At 47.4% G+C, this 21165-nt stretch overlaps 1 protein-coding gene across 2 annotated transcripts in view; it reads right to left on the bottom strand.

Moving 5' to 3' along the window:
- DAAM1 (dishevelled associated activator of morphogenesis 1) overlaps nucleotides 1-17882 on the bottom strand; it is a gene marked incomplete at both ends in the record, with an annotated part of 48256 nt that extends 30374 nt beyond the window's left edge. For both annotated transcript variants that reach the window (XM_079537274.1, XM_079537273.1), the window contains 2 exons: nucleotides 4519-4608; nucleotides 17700-17882. In XM_079537274.1, the coding sequence (XP_079393400.1) occupies nucleotides 4519-4608; nucleotides 17700-17882 (273 nt within the window). The remainder of the gene's footprint in view (nucleotides 1-4518; nucleotides 4609-17699) is intronic.
- Nucleotides 17883-21165: the final 3283 nt, after the last annotated feature.

Raw genomic sequence — 21165 nt, forward strand, 5'->3', positions numbered from 1 at the left:
GATCAACCTGGGTGCTGTTTGCTGGGTAGAAAAAGAAGCAGGCAGTAGCACAAGTAGGTTTAAGCTGCCAGGTTTGCAGTTTCAAGCCAGCACAGCTCTGCCAACGTGGATGAACCCTTGCCAGGTGTGCACAAGCAGTGGCATCCATACACCAAAAAAACGAATAATGCAAATAATGTCATTTCCCTGTGCTCTGCCAAATGCTCACAGAGTGACCCTGCCAGCCTCACAGCTGCTGAGAAGGGCTGTTATTCAATATGAATCTCCCAAAGTTGCTATCTCAGATCTGAACCATCCCATTAAACCACAGGCTATGCAGTTCTTCTTTAATACTTCCTACACTCTCCTTTCTACAAATGCACACAGGCCCTTGTATGCTTTTCCCAGGGTTTAAAAATTATGCTAACAATAAGCAAATATACCATGACCAGATGCCTTTCATAGTCAGATGGTTCATTGTTTAAAAAGCTTCAGTTTAAAATCCAAAAAGATTGCTAACAGATGCATTTTTTGGCTGGAGACAGAGAAAATCCTCGCTTTAACAAAAGTGTGTTGTGATTGGAACTAAAAAGGGAATTACCTTGAAAGATAAAAACCATAAACATTTCCTATTGAGAAATACCCCCAGCCTTGTATACACAGCCGTGTTCTCTGGCTGGGGGAGAGGGAAGGGGAGGAGTGTCAGCCAGGAGAATTACACCTGAGATGGTGTTCAACCTGCTGCAGCCACAACTGCAGGTATCGCCCGGCTGCAGCATTCCTCATTCAACCCAGGTGGCTTAGCAGGCAAAGTGCCGGGCTATTTTTTCCTCTTCCTCTCTGCCAGATTTTGCTCTAAGCTACTGCAGAGAAAAAAAAAGAAAAAAAAAAAGAAAAAAAAAAAGGGAAAATTGATTTTAAATGGAGGAAATTTATATCAACACAAGCCCCGTGGTCAAGCTCCAGGACAAAGATGCACATGGAGCAGAAAGCTGGAAAGCAGAGCTCTCTGGAGGTTGGAAGGCACAGTCAGACAGGAAAGAGGCCATCTGGTTGGGAAAAACAATATCATTGGAGAGTCATCACTCACTTCCCTATTTATCATGTTTTTTCCCTGTTCTCCCTGCAAACACACCATTGTTGCCTTTTCCTAACGCAAAGGGACCGTGATATTACATCTGACAGCTGAGGAAACGTTAGATGTAAAGGTAACTCTTGCTTGCCCGAGGACAGCTTCCTACTGAAGAGCTATGTGCCCAGCATCACCATGCTAACAGCTTTTCAGCACAGGTTTAAAGCATGCAGCGTCGTTTGTCATCTTCACAGGTCATTTGTCATCCCTGCACAACCTCTGCTCGGGTTTACAGATGCTGTAGAGAGATAGGTTTAAATGAAAGGGAGGGGCCAGAGCCAGAACCCATATATTTTTGGACTGCATTTAGCTACCAATCCCTCCCATGCACCTATTTGTGGTGCACTTCTGCCTGAATACCCGCAATCTACATTCATTCTGAGGATCTTAAAGATGACCCAGTGACTTGCTCCAGCAGCATGACGGCTGGGGCTGGCAGGAGTCAACCCTCCTGCAAGGAAGAGGTGCTGCAGAGTAAGAGCACAGTGTTATTTATTAGCTCCCTTTGGAGCCTGTCCTCTCTGCTTGAGAAAGGCCATCCCGAGTCCCTCTTTGTTTTCACTGTCTCAAACCCACAGCTAAAGAAACGTTAAATCTGGAAACCCTCCGGCTTCCTCTCTGTGCTTCCGAGCAATATCCTCTCCTGGAGAGCAGGACCAGCAGGGAATAAAATGCTTTGAGATGAGGTATGAAACGAGTCATCATCCAGAAATACCACTTCTAAAATCAGACCTTATCCTGATGTTAATGCACCTCCACTTTCACGTCTCCTTGCTTTATCTCGGCTGAAGAAAGAGCTGACAACTTCAAAGGGGGTCCAGCACTCTTTAAATCCTCCCTCCTGATTTGAGTGTGGATTTAATGCAGACTTCAGCTCCTGCCTGAGTGGCTGCCTCCAGTCTGGCCAGTCTCAATCACAAGCTGCTTTTTCTCTCTCTGCACTCAGAGCATCAGAGGGCATTGAGGCCCTGGCACTGCTGCCTAGAAAGCTGTGGTGCCCTATCCCTGGAGGTGCTCAGGGCCAGGTTGGATGGGGTTCTGGGCAGCCTGATCTATAATCTGATCTAGTGTCTGACTTAGTGGTTGGCAACCCTGCACATGGCAGAGGGGTTGGAACCTTTAAGGTCTCTTAAAAACTGCTCTCGGGGAAGTTTTGGACCCTTGGCAAGTCACTCAGCTGCCTATGACTGATGTCAGCCTTTGCCAACTCCCCCCAGGACCCATCAGGTGTTACAAGTTCTCACGCATTTCAAGCAATGACTTGCTATTAACCATTGCAAGCCAAAATATTTCAGGCTGTCCCGAATTTCCCAAATCACAGCCACTGGGGCTGTGGCCGAGGCAGCTAGGTAGGACCCCAGCCTCATATCCAGCACAGCACTGCTGCCTAATCCCAGTAATTACTCTCAGTTGGAGAAGTCCAACCCTCAGTGCCAGATATTACAAGCTACCCTGAAGATAAAGCCAGATAAAAACCAAAGAGGTACACAAGTATGAGTTCTGCAAGGTGCTGTGACAGCCACAAATGTTTCTGTTGTCCTCAAGCCATGTTCACCACAGGGGAGCAGGACTGCCTAGAGCATGCCATGCACAGGGAAATGTTTTCCAGCACACCTGATTCCTGGCTCTCCACGCTTCCCACCTGCTGAAGGCTCTGCTGATATGGTTTTGTTCATTTTTAATTAAAAAGCAGGACAAAAGCACTTGTCTTTCTTGCAAACCAGCCACCAGCACACCTCCTGCATAAGCCCTGCAGGTTTCCCAGATGGTTTCTCGAGCAGGGCAGCGCTCTGGGGGATGGCACAGGGCACCTCTGCAGCTCTTTCCCTCACAATCACCAAGGAGCAGTGACTTTCTTCAGCACCATTTTCAAAACACATCACAGTGCCTGTGTGAGTGCTGGAATGGGGGAACATCAGTCCCATCTAAACCCTACACAGGAGATTAGATACCACGTAATCTTCACACACAATAATAATTACATGGAGCTGCTTGATTTAAGTTCCTACTGTCTCTGATTATCCAGACACACTGGACCATGGCTAGCTTTATCCTAGAGGCAGTGACAAGTGAGCATCCTCTGCTCATTTCCTTGTTGATTAGGAACAGTGCCTGTAATTTGTTAATATCTTCTCCCCTCCAATTTAAATCTCGGGTATGCCAGGCCTCTGCATAACAATAATACATGGATTTTAGGGGTATTTATGAGAGGCTTAAAACTTAATCCTACATGAGCAAGGTAAGCTGTCTCTTGGCCTGAAATGAGGCTAGAAAATCTGGTGCCATTGCTAGAGCTGAAGAAAACATGCATTAGCGGTGACAAGAGCCATGTGAGCACAGCCAGGCCACCATGAGCATTTCAAAGCCAACTTCTGCAGCAAAGTGGAAACGTTATGGGATGTGATAGCAAATTTGGGCATTTGCCCCCCACTGAGAGATGCATACTGATGATGTAAAGCTAAGCTCCTGGAATCAACTTGTCCTTACCATGCTTCAATCAGTTTCTGAAATTTAATATTTTTTCAAAGAATCATAGAATGGCCTGAGTTGGAAAGGATCTTAAAGAACACCTAGCTCCAAACATCTGCAACTCTTCAGCTTCCTTCTAATGGGAGCCAAAATTGGCAGTGGAGCAATGAGCAACCTCTAAATCAGGCACCAGATCAGACCCAGAGCCCCCATCCAACCTGGCCAGGGATGGGCACCAATAGCAGTGCCAGGGCCTCACCTCCCTTTAAATGAAAAATTTCCCCCTAACATCTAATCTAAACCTCTCCTCTTTTAGTTTAAAACCATTTCCACTTGTCCTGTCACTATCAGTCTATGTCAAAAGTTGGTCTCCCTCCTAATGAGCCCCTTTTAAATACTGGAAGCACTTTTTGCCCCATTTCTCCCCAGTGCAGTAATTCCTGCAGGATCTCTACTTTGGGCAATACAGGGAAAGAAGTGATTCCCCCCACTCAGCTGGGGGTTCTGCAACCCTCAGGGCATGGACTGCTTTGCAAAAATACAGGAGCAAAAATCTTTGTTATACAAGGGAAAAAATGCTATTGGAGTGCAGGAAGCCCAGACCTTGAGTGACCACGAGGCTTGCAGTGGTCAGTCTGTCCCCAGCTTTGGGACTTGGAGAAACTGCAAGGAAACCAAGTGCCTTGCAGAGACCCAGCTCATATCCAAGAGGGCTCAGCAGAAAGGGTTCTGCATTTTGAAGATGTGGCTCTCAGGTCCTTGCTGGCCACCTAAATTTCCCAGGACCACCTCAGAGAACAGACAGGTTTCTGTGATGCCCCAAATACTACTTTGCACAAAGAGCACTCAAAGTTGTTGCTTCTCCTTCACATGCCTCCCCTCCCAGGTACAGGGAAGGTGAACGCTCAGCTGTGGTAGCACGCAGACATGTCTCTTACTTTTTTCTTGCTGCAGTAGATCTGCCACTTCTTCTCCGCCGGCAGGGCAAACATAGCTTCTCTGTGCTTGTCAGTGAGGTCAAGTTCATCCTGACAAGGGGAAAAAACAAACCATGTGAGTACACAGCACGGTGATCACACAGACACAACCCCCCAGGCGAGCGATGCAGACCAGTGGCAGTCCCAGCGCATCGCCCCGTGTCCTGCACCTATTGATTTGCCAGGTCAATTCTCTAATTATCATCCTGTGATTGCTGACCTCTCCATGACTCCTGGGTGGCAGCAGGCTGCTGGGAGGAAGCAGCTGTAAAACTCTGCCTGGCCCCTTCCAGACATCTCCTAAATTGCTTCTAGGGCAGCGGCAGCTTGGAAAGGACATCAATACACCAAGAGCCCAGTCGTTACATCTACATACATACACAGAGATCTGAAGCTCTAAGGGACTTGGGTTGTCAGGTTTTTTGGCTTTTGGTATGTTTGCTAATAATTTTAAAAAGCACTTTTTCCTAATAACTACACTTGAAAAAGAGATACATCTTCTCCATCAAAAGTGCATATGTACTGCATACTGCCGCCTGGAGATCAAGCCATTTACTGACAGATCTTAGTTTATGTGGTTTTATTTTAAAGGGCACATCCATTTTTGACTTGGAGGCCTCAGTTAGCAGTGTGCCCTCCACTGGGATGCCTGAGTACTATCAAAGCCTCGTTGCTTCCTGCTGCTAGATGTAGGTCAGAGCTTTTATCAGCGAACGAACTAAATAAAGCATTCCGGCAGGGCTGCGAGGCTCATTTCTAAAGCCAACATTGATCCTACAGCTGTGGATGTCTCTGAAAGCCACCCCCATCGATGACAAGCCTTTTGCTGGAGGGGTGCTGGCACGGCGGTGGGAGCACTGGGGATGCTGCACAAGGTCACAGGAGAGGCATACTGTGGCCTGCAGCCAACTCATCCCACCCAGTCCGTGATTTAACTAAGAGGATTCCCATTAAAATTACACACTTAATTCCAGCAACTAAAAAGCAATTGAGAAAAAAAAAAAGGGCCGCACAAAGACTCTTAAATTGTTCCTGCCTGAATAATAACACTTACAAACTAATTGTTTTCTCCATGCTGGTAGATTCTGGTACCCCAACCAAAGGTAAAAGCCCCATTGGGCGAAGGCTGAACAAGGAGCCTACGGGTAGAAGTGGTCCCTACATGAGCAAGCCTACATGAAGAAATCTAGCTGATTTAATTAAAGCTTATGTTGCATCCAGTATTCAAGGAAGGGAGCCTTCAGCTATCTTGTAATCCAAACAGCATGATATGCCACATCCTGAGCATTTCCGAGAGGAGAGGCAGCTGCAGTTTCACCTATATATCCACTGCAGGTAAAGATTTCACTTCCCAATAAATTGCTTCTCAAAAGGAAGGCATGATGGAGCTTTATTGGTTATATTTGTATGGAGCAGCTTTGCCTCTACCTGGACTCTCTCTTCCACATCAACTGACCCTTCAATGCTCAAGTGGGCATCCCCCCACTTGAAGGGTCACTTGATGAGCCCAGCTCATACATGGGGAGCTGTGGGAGCAGGCTTGCAAGATGCCCTTACAAGGGAAACACCTAGCAGCAATTCCTCCTGTTCAAACACAGTTCTTTGGAGAAGGATGTTGGGGTGGGTGAGAGAAGATGAGGGTTGTGATAGATATCCACTCTGGGGTGAGGGTCACCCGAGTGCGACCCAACGCCTCCCTGCCACCTGAACCCCAGGCACAGCTATGCTGAGGGGCTCAGCAAAAATATTCATTGAAACATTTCAAATACCCAAAACCTAAAAATAAGACTTGTGCAAACATGAAGATTTATTAACCAAGAGAAAATATAAACTGAGCTAAAGCTTCAGCAGTAGTAAGAAGGAATAAAGCAGAAGAACATTTAAGGTGCTGGGATATGACAATACGCAAACACATCCAAATAAGGTGCAGAAATACTGCTGAGCCTCACACAGCACATTCCATTGTGCCCAAGCTCTAACAAGTAATCACAGCCCTGCATCCCTCAGAAACACCTACCTAATGATGTCTTGAAGGATGCTTGGGAGAGGTGTTTAAATAAATAATAAGTGGCAAGCAGTGAATACAAAACCCGTCATAATCACACAGTGACTAATAACTGTTATTCTGAGCTGCAACAACGACTTAACAATGAAGAATGAGATCTCTGCTGTTGGGATATGCATGGGAATCCCTACTCCTGCCCTCAGCTTCAGGGTTTGAAGCATCACAGCGCTCATGGATGAGTTTCTCAGGACTCCTTGGCCCCACGCAGTCTGCTCAGAAACCATCCTTTCGACTCCAGATGATCAACAGAGGAGACAAAACCCAACCGTCTTCCAGTTGTTCACAGGCAACCGTACCAACTCTGGGCTGAGAAAATCATCTGCAACTGCACTGCTGAGTTATGACAGTAGTTGGGCACAACTTCAAACCCATCCACACCTTCAATTAATAATCATGAAGTCAATAATTAGATGATTCTAACCGGCAATTAATTATATAGGCCATTTGCAAGCCATACACTGCAACCCTAGCACGTGATGTTGGCAATGGTTGAAGAAGACAGCCCCAGGTTAGTGTCCATCCCCACCCACCACTTTCACCTCTTTGCCTCTACCAGCTCGGCCCCTTTGCACCTGGCTGTCTCCCACAGCCAGAGCTGCCAACTTTGCTATTTTAAAGATTCATTTGGAATCAGGTCAAAGGCACGTAAAATAACAGCCTCATTTTGCTACCAAAAGGAAGTCTCTGCCCAGAGTATTTTTACTGGAAAGAGATATGCTGCTTTTAAATATTTATCCCGTACAGTTAAACTCTTCACCTTTAGATCAGGAAACATGTTTCCACATTAAATCTGCATTTGAATATGACTTTAAAACAAAACAAAAAAGCTTCACAGGGGAGATGTGACTGAGTTTATCCTATTTCTAGGACGTAAAATACAACCACACGGCTTGCCTTGCTGATGGCTCAAGATTCCCCCTCGCACCAGGCAAACTTCTCTGTGCACAACATGAATGTACAGCAAAAGTTGTTCCACACTGCTCTCCTAAAGCTACCTTAAGAACACATGCACCAAATTGGAGTTTTCATCCCTCCCTCCACCTGCCCCTGGGAGGTTGCACAGTACTACTAAGGGGAGAGGTGCCCACGGTCCTGACATTGCCAAGCCAGCAATTGGACAGTATGGGGAATCCAGGCAGTAAGGATGCACCTGTGGATGGAAGTACCAGGGTGGGGAGCAAATACCAAAAAAGAGTTCTGCTGAGTGGTGCAGGGACAGGAGAAGCTGTGAGGGTTCAAGCTGTCTATGGTGTCTATGGAAGGGAGATCTGGGTCAACCTGTTCCAATGCCCTGCTCAAGCAGGGACACTGAGCTGTTGCTCAGTACCATGTCCACATGGCTTTTGACTATCTACAAGGTGGGACACTCCACAGCCTCTGTGGATTGCAGCCAGTGCAGGCTCTGGGCATGGCTTACATGCAAACCCAGATTAGAGAAAAGGAAGACACTGCTGCTGAAATAACTAGCTAACTCTCCAAGCAGACAGAGCATCAAAGTGCAACCCCAGACTGCTGCAGACACTTGTGCCACGCTGGAAGTTTGAACAAGCGTCTTCCAAGGGCTGAGAGCCATTGGCTTTCACTGGGGAAGTGGCAAGAAGTGAGGAGGCGTCTGGGGCTGCCAGCTCCATGACATGAGGTCAGCAGAGGAAGGGGGGCAGCAGGGCGGAATGGCTTTCGGTCACATTGGAGCACAGGGGATATATATAAAGAGTGGTTTGAATGCTAAGGTTAGGCAGGACAGCCCAGGCGTGAAATTGCAGAGCTGGAGACTGAAGCACCTGCATTCCTCCCCTTTGCTATTCCCTGCTCGATGGGGTGGCAGAGATGGGACACAATGCTGTGTGCACCATCTGCTACATCAGCAGAGTACCATGAAATCACCACTGGGTTTTCCTTTACAGCTCATAAACTCCACATCCAAAAAAAACCTCCATACAAAGTAGGGAGGAGAGATTAAAAAACAGATAATTAAATAACCAGAGAGGGTTTGCCACTCCCGGAATATTTTCAGAGGTGGTAGGAAACATGATGAAAAATTTATCAACGGTCTAATGTACCTTTCAGGCTGATTAATTGTGCAACTGCAACATGTGGAGGAGATGGGGAGAGAGGAGGCTATTTGGAGTCAGAGTTGAAATAAAAATTAATGAAAAGGTTTGTTTGGGGTTGATATATACAAGTGTGCCTACATACATATTTACATGCATACATATATATGCATATATAGGACAAAGTTTTTCACTCAGATGTGGTGAGGCACTGCAACAAGTTGCCCAAAGAGGTTGCGGATGTTCCATCCCTGGAGGCATTCAAGGCCAGGCTGGATGTGGCTCTGGGCAGCCTGGTCTGGTAGCTGGTGACCCTGCACATAGCAGGGGGGTTGAAACTCAATGATCATTGTGGTCCTTTTCAACCCAAGCCATTCTATGGTTCTATGATATAGAAAGACATCTTAGACCAATAAAAGAACAACATAACAAACAAGTGAATGAACTCCTGATGGACGGGCGCACAGAGTTTTGAAGCTTTTGTGTAAGGCTGCAAGGACACCAGTGGGACTGCAGCACACAGCCAAGATCTCTATCCTCAAATATATACAGAAAGATCCAAGACTGTCTAAAAAATAACAATAACAACAAAAACCAAGAGAAAAAAGAAACAAGTGGAACTTGTGGTGCTAACTGGTACAGCATGGGAAATAAAAAGAAAAAAAATTGCCTGTTGAAGTCTGCGCCGGCTTCCTTTCTCAGGGGTCATATCACTTTTTCACCCTCTTCCAGGCATTCTTCTCCAAGTTCATCAATGTGATTTATCCAAGAATGTTGCAGTGTCAAGGGAAACAGCAATCAGCATTTTTCCTCCTGTACCTCATCTAATCTTCTTCCTCCGAACGAACGTGCTGCCTTGCCGGGAGGCTGCTGCACTCACTGTTGTTCCTGGCCATGATGTACAATGGCACACAGCAAATTTTCAGTTGTTTTCTTCAAGAAACAGACGTATTAATCAGTGGCCACTACAGCTGTATGCAGACAAATCATCACCTTCAAACACAGTCTGAAGGTAATGCATCCTGCTGTGCCACTCCTCTGTCTTTCTAACACTTATTCAAGCAATTCCAACTCTTAATGTAGGCAGATTTAGCTTAGCTTTTTGTTTTAAACATGGAGGCCTTTCGATTTTAGTACAAGTAATAAAAATAACTCCTCTCTAGCACAGGTTTTTCCAGCCGCGGTGTTCTGAGGACTCAAATCAGCCCCCAGACAGGCTGACCCCAGCCAGTGTTATCATATACATCAATTTATGTATGGCAATTGGCACCTGGAAATATGAACCATGACCAAAAACCAACTGTTTACGTTTATTAATGAGTAAGCATAAGGGATAGAAGATTCATATTCATTCTGCCTTTATCATCTAATGAATGCTTTGAAGAAAGGAAATTGCCTACAGCAAGGCAACGAGCAGCAACAAGGCCTCCTCCCACATTTAATTTGAAATCCTAAATTAGAAAGAACAGACCCCAATCCATCCTGCTTTGCAGCTTTCAGTTACTAACCTGAACACATTGGACAGACATAAAAAACATAAATATTCCTCTCCTCTCCTGCAGGAAAGATTATGGCCATCAATATCTGATTTAGCCGTTTGATAAACTACTGCAGCTGCTTTGTATTCCATCAGTTCAGACACCTAACTGACTGCTTTATCATTATTTCATCTAATTAACTACTTCAATCACCTATAAGTTCAGATTTTAAAGGTGTTCACATTCCAACACCGATGCATTTTAAAAAAGAAGTATCAGTGTAGGTTTCTCCATCATTTCGTAGTCATGTGAAACCACATATATGCATATTTTTAATTTACTGAGCTCAGCCTTCCATGACCTTTTCACCAACATCATCTGGAAAACCTCTCTCCCATTTTAATTAAACACTTCTGCAGCCTGAATTATTGTGCACAGCACCCTAAAGCAAGGACTGCCTTGATCTAAGCTGTTTTACCCAGACGGGCACTCTCAGATCTAAAGCCCTGCAGGTGGATGGCCAGAGAGCTTTTTCCACACAATTGAACCTAAACCCTGAAAGCAACAAAATAAGATGTATTGGCCCATTATCTGTTACTGAGATAGCTAAAATGGATGAAATTTAAGTTAACCTCTGCTGAACATAACTGCCCTTCAGCTGGTGCAGCTCATAGCATAACAAATAATGGTGTTGGCAAATAAATAACAAAGAGGTTTCAGATGTGCATTTCCTGCCTATTTCTAGATGCAAAGAAGCAGCTCCCTTTTCAATCACTTTTTAGATACCCCTTTTGTTGATGAAATCTGTCAGACTACTAAAGTTGGAAGACAAGCCAATGGGTCAACCATCCCACGCCCAAAACAGATGCTCACTTATCACTGAATCATAGAACTCTTAGAGTTGGAAGGGACCTTTAAAGGCCATTTAGTCCAACCCCACTGCAATAAGCAGAGACATCTGCAGCTTGATCAGGGTGCTCAAAGCACCATGCATGGTTTATCTGGGGCTGAACCACTCCAGGACTCCCCCAGCCTGAGGAAGGGCATCAAAAAGGGGTCATAAGGGAGCTTCACACTGCCTCAGTCTTGAAAGCTCACCAAGATTTACTGCTATGCACGCAGGGCCTGAAGGGTGCAGCTGAGGAAAGCAGGACTCAGCCACAGCCAGATGCTGACAGGCACTGTAAGGTGGAAATAGGCTCCTTGCATAGCTGTGTCTTAGAGATCACACGAACAAACAAATAAATGAACAAATACAAACATACGTATACATCTGCACAAGGTGGATCCCATCAGCAGTCCGGCTCAGACACCTGGCCTGCCCAGTGGCTGCCTAGATCTCAGGATAGTGGAGGGTGGTGGCCCCCATGTTATTTGGGATACCCCTCTCACCACTGTCCCTCTGCGCTTCTCTGCAGGTATGTGGATGAGCTTTAAAACACAATCTAACAACAAACCTACTCATTTTTCTCTTACTTAACCAATACCTTTTGTAAGTTAAAGCTCCAAGCCAAGCCTGGGATGCTTCATAGGAAAGAAATGTTGTCACTCCACTCCATACTGCTGATGTGCTACGTGCCTTCCCTGCAAAGCAGCTCTGCTTCCAAGGAAACGGCAAGATGTCTGCTGAAACTACTTGGTTTTAGGTGTTCTTAGGGAAGCTAAACCCCTCAAATATAGGTATTGTTTCACATGTTGGGAAGCCTCAAAGGCAGAATCTGATCTTGGCTGTGCACCGGGGAAGGAAGAGATCCTGCTTTCAGCAGATACTGCAGCAGCACGGATAGCTTTCCTACTGCTTCCTACTAAGGTTGGCAACAAAGTAAAATCCACACAGAGTTCAATCCTGCAGATGCCTGACCAACTAGGCCAGTACCTCTCTAGTGACTCCTAAGGGGCGCTGGTGCAAGCTGAAACCCAGAATGCCCCAGCAAACATTACTGAAGCATTACCAAATGAGCTACACGGGCATCTCCCACTGATGTGGCCTCTTCTTTTATGAAGTGCAAAGAGGAAAGCACTTAGCAGGTTGACCATATAATTTTTTCCACTTCAGCTGTACTTCTCACAGAGACAAAGAGCTTTTCTTATTCACGCTACGGGTTTGTGTTGTGCTGTAACACAGCTCCTTCTTAACATTACTGCTTGGGAACAGCGAACCCTTCAGAGCCAGGTGAGCCCCCATACTGGTTTGTAGCTGTAACAGACTGCGGTTTCACAGATGCTTCAGTCAGGATACAGCACTCCTTGGTGGATTACTTTGTTCAAGTGTATAAGGCACGTGTGGGCAGAAAATCCTTATTTCCTCACTGAGGAGCTGTGCAATGCCTGTAGCAGATGCTCACCTGCCAAAACACAGGCTGAAGGCATTGCGTCCAAAGGCATTGTGCCATGAGGCACCAAGAGCCAGCGGGTGTCCTGAGGAGGCCCTGTGGTCCAGCCTGCTCTGCCATGGCACTGGAAGATGGAAGATGGCTTCAGCACTGTGGAGCAGTTCTCAAGATCCTGAAGTTCCTAGCAGAGCCAAAAGGCAGCGGGAAAGGACAGCTGACTGGCGAGCATGAAATGCAATGCCCTGCTTTGCAGTTGATCCCTCAGCTGTTCTTTAAAAGCTGTGTTGTTTTGCAAGGCCAAAAACCTCATGCGTTCTCCTTATCGGATTAGAAACTGGGGGAAAAGCACATTATTGAAGTTCCTGAGTAAAACCTGGTGATGAGTTCACAGAATACAGGGGCTGGAAGAGACCTCCGGGGATCGTCCAGTCCAACTCCTGCTCATACAGCTCCCTACAGTAGGTTGCACAGGAAAGGTTCAGGTGGGCTTTGAGCATCTCCAGAGCAGGGGACTCCACAACCTCTCTGAGTAACCTATTCCAATGCTCTGTCACTAACACAGTAAAGTTTTTTCTCATCTTCACGTGGAACTTTCTGTCTTCCAATTTGTGCCCTTGTCCTCTTGCTGGGCACCACAGAAAAGAGCCTGCCCCATCCATTTGACTTCCACCCTTTAGGTATTTATAAACAGCAATGAGATCCTCTCTCAGTCTCCTCTCCTTGCCCAGGTCTCCCAGCCTTTCCTCAGAAGGGAGACGCTCCAGGCCCCTATTCATCTTTGTAGCCCTACACTACAAAGGAGGAAGAGTACCACACTTGTGAAAGCATTTTACCTCCATGCTATTTCTACTCAAGATGTATTTATAGGCTCATACAGGCAGTATTTCTCAAGCTGAGCCAGAGCCCAGGTTCAATACAAAGAGAACGTACACGTGTTCCACTGAAAGAAGCAATAAAACTGCACCCAGATCATCTCAGCCAAGCACAAAACATCATCAGTCACAGACAAATCCCTAATCTTGAAGCATTTCAAAGGCAATGCAGAGTTAATCTCTGTGCCCAGGGATGCTGCTGCACCCAAAGAGCAGCTCTGTCACCTCTGATGAAATGCATCAGTTGCCATGAGCGCAGCAGAATGCAAATGCTGTAAGAAATATTGTACACTAAGCAACTTTTGCTTTGTTCCTCAGTCTCCCAAGTTTCCAACACTTCACAAAATGGTAGAGAGCGATGTAGTAGACCTCCACACCTCTGTGCATCACAGCACATCAACCCTCCAGAGATCCCTGTAATGGCAGTGACAAATACCCCACAGCATCAACAACCTGATGTGCCCCAGGGGTGGGATCACTGCACAGCCACTCACCTCCTGATGCCATATCCACCAGTCTCTGAAACCTGATGGCTGCTGGAAGTGGGAAGGAGGGACCTGGAGAAGGATACGTGCTCTGGTTTTATAGGCTATGTCTGAAAATGGGGCTGCTGCTCATCATGGATGGGATGTAGGGCTAGATGGAGGCTGCACAAATTTATTTTACATCGCTAACAATGAGTAAAAAGTGAAAAGGTTGGGGACCAGGCACTAGAATTTTCTAATAGCCCAAGTGTTTGGGAGGACAAGTCTCCAAGGATGGCCAAAGCAGCATCTTCTATGAGCCCTTTCCTTCACTCCAGAAATGCCAGGTAGGAGAGAGGCGTAAGACCTGCAAGAGGTGGTGCCTTGTGCTCCTAGGGCAAGCAAAACTCTAATCTGAGGAGCCACCAGAGCACTGCCAGGATGATGACACCACTGCAGTCTGCCCTTACAGGCTATGGGGCAGGGAGATGAGACACAGCAATGGGTAACTCAGCATCAAAACTGCTTACAAACCAGCTGCCTCGTCCAACAAGAGTAATGGAAAGCGCATGTACAAATGCTCTGCTCTTCCCACTCCCTCTTATCCCCTCCAAACACACCCAAAGGGTCCTGGGCCCTGCTGGGGATTGCCCACACTCGTGCTGACTTCCCTGCCTGAGCTGCTTGGCCCTCCACCCAGTCATGAAACGCATATCCCACAGGGCTGAAGCACATCACCACACACAGCGCTTCATTAAAAGCCTCAGAGTGACAAGGAGTGTTAAGCAGATATAAAGGACATCAGTCATTTACCCATCTGGTGGAAAGTCTAGTTGCTGGCAGAAAATAGACAAGATTGTTACGGCGAGATTCACCATATGGCACCATTATGCAGAGCTTTGCAAGTGCTTTCTCTGAGCGTGCAAGCAAGATTTCAGCCTTTGAAGAAACGCTGTATTGTTAGCCTAGATACACAGGAGCCTCTTGAAAGAAGCTGTGGCAGATGGCTCAGCTTTGTTCCCTGTGTTCGAAGGCAGCTCGTCAGGACGCGGACGTCCCCCGTCACGGGTACAAGGGACAGGCAGCCCCAGCACTGCCTCCCAGGGCTGGTGTTGGCGTCACTCTGAGGATGCATGCATGCCACCACATGCCATGGCATGCTGAACATCCTGATGGAGGACCAGAGGCTGCTGAAGGTGTAGAAATGGCCTAAACCCAGTGGGTGCTGCCGGCGGTACCTTGCTGCTGTGAGAACTCTGCAAGCTCTGCCCAACCTTGGTGGGATGCAGTAGTGGCAATGAAAGAGTTGCACAAAACCATCAAGTCTCATCCCAGCAAAAAGAGCTGCATAATGCTAAATTTTGCTGGAATACTCTGCTTTTGTCAGTGACTCCATACAGCACCTGCTCCTCCCTGGGTGGCTGAGCCTGGCCGAGCCCCAGCAGGACACAGGACAAAGGAAAGCCTTTCAAATGGGGCCGGCGCCCGCTTGAGCAACATCCCAACAATACCCCCATGAAAGCCCATTCAACTCTGGGGAGGGGGAAGGAAGGGAAAGGGGAAAAGTTGCTCTGGGAGGAAATAGTAATCATTCACTGACCGCAGCAACAGAACTTCCATGTGCTCGGAGCAAAGGCAAGCCACTACCTGCTCCTGTTGCTGGCTGGGGTGGGATGTATAGTACCCACAGCCTAGGCTGCAAATGGGGCACATTCCCTGCTGGAAAAGCACCTGCACAGCCACAACATGAAAACAAGACTATTCTGCAGAAGTTGAAAAGCAGTTAAAATGCAAAGTGTCTACGTACAGGGCAGGCCGTACAGCACATGGCAGGAAAACAAAACAAGCTTCTAGCTAACCTTGGAGATACAAGTGCTGGCTTAAACCCCTCAGCAGCCTAAGCCCTCATGCTCTGCTACTGGCCCAATCACAGTTGCTCTCCAAAGTTGTTACTGGACTCAGATGAGCATTAAGAACACCCAGAGTCCTAAAGATTTTTGGCAGGATTGCTCCAAAAAGAAAGAGGTGTTGCCCCTTGATGCTCACAGCAGCTCAGGGTCTGCAGAGTGGGGACCTTGTGCGTTATTTATCTTTGTGGGAGGACTGTCCCAACGGGTGACCAAATCCAGGACTAAAATCCTCCCTGTGCACCACTCCAAGCCTGGGCTGAAGGGAACAAGTGGTGCAGAAAAGCCACTATGAAGCCACAAGAGAAGAGTTGGCAGAGCACCAACCTGAACTGGCAAAGCCTCCAGGTTCCCTCCAGCCCCTCTGACTTCTATCAACCCAATGACCAAGTACACTGAGCCCTTTGGAGGCAGCCCTGCTCCCACAGTGTGGGCACATGCTGCCCTGTGGCAGACACTCAAGTGTGACCCGGCAGAGTTGGGGCCACGGTGCTGAGCAGCAACACGGGGCTCGGCAGGCATAAAGCTCGGCCCAGAGCCTCTGAGCTCTTTCTCTGTCTCCCTTCCAAATGTTACACAGTGGGTTTATACAGAAACAGTGGGATAGTTTCCAAACCATTTAGCTAATGCTGAAATTTAATACCCAGCACCAACAGGTTATGGAGAATAAGAAGGAGCTAGCTGTAACTGCGGTGGAGAGGGGAGGCCGCATCTTCACTCCTCAAAATGCCTTTTGGGGGAATCTGCCCTCATGCACCCATGGGGATCAGATCAGCCCTCCTTTCCTTTCCAGCTCAGGTAAATCACATTTCTGCAGACAAACCAAGGGGCTGCAGCTGCTTGCATAGGAGCACGGCAGGGACATGCTGCTTGCCCTCCCCGAATGACTCCATGCCTCAAGGGAGCCAGCACGGCTTCCACTGACCCCACTCCTGATGCAGCAGCTGCCTCCCAGCTTTCTTCTCAGCAGCAGCTGGGGAAAAAAAGCAAAACCTTGGCAGCATGAAGCAAGGGAAACACCAAAGCATGCCTGGGTCCGGCTGGTCCCCAGCAGCTCCTGCCTTGCTGCACGTGCATCAATCTCCACAGTGCATCCTGTGCTGGAAGCATCCACCCAAATCTGGGGGGAGATGCTTTGAAAATCACCTGAGTGCAGAATGTGCTGTGGCTGCAGGGATGTCCTGTCCCCATTGTGGCATACTGTGCATCCCAGCCCACTTTGTCCTATTGCTCTTGTAGAAAGTCCTCTGGGATAAACCTGCTCTGGAGTGGCCTGGATCACCAAACCCAGGCTGCCCATGACTGATGGGACATGCTTATCATGAGGCGTAACCTCCCAGCACCACAGCATGACCTTTCTGCTCCTGCTATACAACAAAACACCACAAAGAAATTCCATTTCAGTGCTGAACCAACTCAATTGGAGCATTTCTGGTCCATCCAATAAGCCATAGAGAAAAGCAAGGAAATCAAAGCTTCTTTTTGCTGATGTTTTTTATTTTTCTGTTCCATCTTTTTCAGAGTTTTGAGTACTGAGGGACAAAGAAACAGCATCTTGACTCTCTGAACATCAATTTAGACTGTTACCAAGGAATCCTGCAAAGCAGAGTGCGCAGCAAGGAAAACTGCTTTGCAACTACAGGGGATGAGCTGCTTTTCCAGCTCCCACACCACTATACCGCCCCACACTCCAGGGGTGTGCAAAGCAAGATATGACCCCTGCTGCTACCTGCCCTCAGAAATCAATACTTTCCAACAAGAAAGGGAAACCACCCCGAACTGGCAGTACTGCATTGAGGAGCAGAGCTCGAGGCTCAGCATTAAACCACTTGCAAGAGCAGCCCCTGATGCACCCTTCGCATGAAAGCCTGCCTGAAAACACAAACCCAAGCATGTCCTCACTGGACAGACTAGAAGGAGGGGGTGTGAGGGCTGGGAAGGGAAAAGAAAATATAAAAAGTGCTCTACTTACCACCAGCTCGGTGAACATGACATCCAGCTCCTCCACTGGTGGCATGGGCAGCGCGGGCTCCATGGTCTGCAGGGCAAAGCTGCTGTCATTGCGCAGCCGGTACGTGATCTCGGGATGGTCGCTGCTACGAAAGCAGCAGAAGATGAAGGAGATCCCTCGACCGCTCCTCTTCCTCGGGGCCATGGCCGAAACGCTCTGCGTCCCTCCCTGCTGGGCGCTAGATCCTGGGGAGAGAGGAGAGAGAAGGCTCTGGCAGCTGCCCTGCAGCGCTGCACTCCCGTCCTGCAGAGAGGAGGAATCGGAGCCACCCACACGCTCAGCGCGGAGGGGAAGAAGGGAGACCGTTTACGTGCCAAATATTTCTGCTCAGATTTGACATTTATGGTCCGGGCAACCTTGAGGACCGTGCTAATTCAAAAGATGCCTTTGCTTGCCTTGTGCGGATGCCATCAGAACAGGAGGTGACCCCACACTCACAGCTCCGCACTGGAACAGGTCCTGACCCCCTGCCATCACTGCAAATCCCAGCACAAACCCTGATGATGTCCCCACGCTGTGCTGCTCCCGTGAGCCCAGAAGCCAGACCAGCCGGTCACAGCGTACGGTTGATCTGGGATGCTGTGACCAAGAGCAGCTGGATGCACAATGCAAATCAAGACCTCATACAGATCAAGAAGCCCTGAGCTGCAGAGCACAGAAATATCCTATATAACCCCACCGCACTCTGAAAAGCATTCCTAAACATCCACCAGCAGCCACCAGTTGGGAGGCTCTTCTTCACGGAAAGTTTTACTTGGTTTTAATTAGATAAACCCTACTTGGAATTCCAGTAAATATTTACAAGACGTGAATTCAGCTGATAAAAATCACACGGTGCTGGTAGCTCAGACTTTCCTACGCAGTGCTTACGTGAGGCATTACTCACGCCGTCAGTCTGTTCAGTTCTGTTGATTTCTCAAGCTCACATCAGGACTGATGCTTGTGGCAGGAGGGTAAACATGCAGCAGCCAGCATGACAGAAATGCCACTCGGTACCTGGCCCAACAGATTACTGCAAGGACCAGGCAAACACTGCACAAAAAGCGTGACTGTCAAGGATAAGAGTCAGCAACACAAGGGGAGAGCTTGTTAAGAGAGTGAGGACAGCAAAGGAGCACCCCAATGAGAAAAGGCAGACAGATTTTTGATAAAGTGTATGCATTTGAATTCTAAATGCACAATAATTGAATGCCCACTTGTTTCACATCTACAAAACACAACACTGAGATGTTTAGAGAAAGGGCAAGTAGCCACGCACTACCAACATTAATGCAGAAGGTTGAAATATTGAGGACTTGGATTTACCAACAAAGTTAAGAAGAGACGTGGAGAAAAGGTCAACAATTGGACAGAACTCTGATTTCCCTGGAGCCAGCCATTGCCATCTCACCACGTTTGTATGCCCAAAAAAAAACCAGCTGCTGGGCACCACAGAGAGCCAGTGGTGGAGGTGGGTTGGTGGCAGACCTGCAGTGGGACCCTGCACCGCCACTTGCTTGCCCTGAGCAGCAAACACTGCCTTCCCAAAACAAGGACCTTGCAGAAAACTCAGGCTTACTCAGATAGTTTTAACTGAGGATCTGACCCTTGAAATTCTTTTCATCTGCATACTTTCAGCACACAGTGTAAACATCTGCCACACCAAGAGCCATGGGAAACAGTTACTCAGTCTTTATACAAAATAATCCCAAACTGCGCAACTGCTCTATGTCCAATCTGGATGGTGCCCCTCTCAGAAAGCCCAAATCTCATTTCACATTTAGCACCTTGGATTTGGAAAAATGCAGCCACTGGAGGAATTTCAGCTGCCACGAATATTTCATCACAGCTCCCAGGCAGCCTGCACCAGAGCAAATCCATTAGCAGCCCGCTGGCACCCACTGGGCTGTAGGAGGGTTTGAGACCCACTGGACAGCTTCTTTAATGGGGAAGGAAACAAAAAAACAACACACAGGCCCATTTCTTCCAACAAACAAGAAAGAAAACAAGCAGTGCATTGCAGGCTTGGTTTTGCTGGACCATGTTACACTGAGAAATGAAGGCAGTGGAGATTGTAGTGATACCCCAATTCCACTTGGGGTGATTTCCCAATTCCAAGGCACAACAGTTCAGCCCTTACATGGAAGCTTGGTTCCAATCCACAACTGCTCAGCTGTACAAAGTTTGGCCACTTGTTCCTCTTACTGAATCAGGGCATGATCCTGCTCCCATAGCCAGCATGCTTCGTGGACAAACAACCATGCTACTGGAGCAAACCAAGCTGCTCTCCTCTTCCACAAGGTGTTTGCAAGCTCCTTTTCAACACTGCATCAACTTTGTCCTTGAAACCTGCTGCTACATACAAGCTCTGACTGGGGCTTGCAAAAATGGAGAGGAAGCTTTTATTAGAACACCTGTTCTTCAGAGACACTCGCTCCTGTTGGTATCTTAAAAGAAATCTGAATGACAGACCAAAACCATAGAATCATAGAATGGCCTGGGTTGCAAAGGAGCACAATGCTCATCCAGTTCCAACCCCCTGCTGTGTGCAGGTCACCAACCAGCAGCCCAGGCTGCCCAGAGCCACATCCAGCCTGGCCTTGAATGCCTGCAGGGATGGGGCATCCACAGCCTCCTTGGGCAACCTGTGCCAGTGCCTCACCACCCTCTGTGTGAAAAACTTCCTCCTAAAGGAAGGCAGGATTTTGTTTTAAAGCAGGCAGTGTAGTAACCAAGACAAGGTATTTTTGAGTTGCTTCCAGCTCAGGAGCTATTAAGGTTACTAATTTTCATTTATAAACAATTTAAAAAAGAGACACCTTATAACGCAGGCTGAGTGGGCTGCGGGTTATTAGCAACAAAGGCTAAAAATGGTTAGAGAAAGAATATGTTAGCTACCAGGCAAATAGCATTAAACCTTGAGAACACTGATGAATATTCATTAACGTGATGGATAAAAATCAAAACACTGCTTCCTGGCAGGTCATGGGGAGTGCTGCAGACAACACAGACTGCCTTGTCAGAATGCAGACCAGATACACAGCCTCCTCTTTTCCCTGTAAATTCTACAAAAATCAGTTATTCACGGAGAAAAAAGAAAAAAAAGAAGAAAAAAAAAAGAGAAAAAAAAACACAACTACTTGCAATCTAGAGGCTTGCACTAAGGAAAATGAAAGGGACCGCTGGTTTCATGCAGCGTCACTCATTAGAAGTCCTGCTTCCACCTCCCATCTACACACTGGAGCACTAATTACATCAATAAATTCAAGTCAGATTGTGATCTAATGGTGCCTTCTGGCCTTCACTATTGAGCAGGCCAGAATAAATTAAATTTAATTGCCACTGTATATACTGAGCCAAGGCAGATAGGCTGGGAAGGGTCATTTAGGGAACTTCTCGCCAAACCCCTCAATCCCAAGCCAGGACTGATGTCATTTCCAAAACTGCT

This window comes from Tetrao urogallus, assembly GCF_951394365.1.
Source record: "Tetrao urogallus genome assembly, chromosome: 6".
NCBI classification, from domain to species: domain Eukaryota; kingdom Metazoa; phylum Chordata; class Aves; order Galliformes; family Phasianidae; genus Tetrao; species Tetrao urogallus.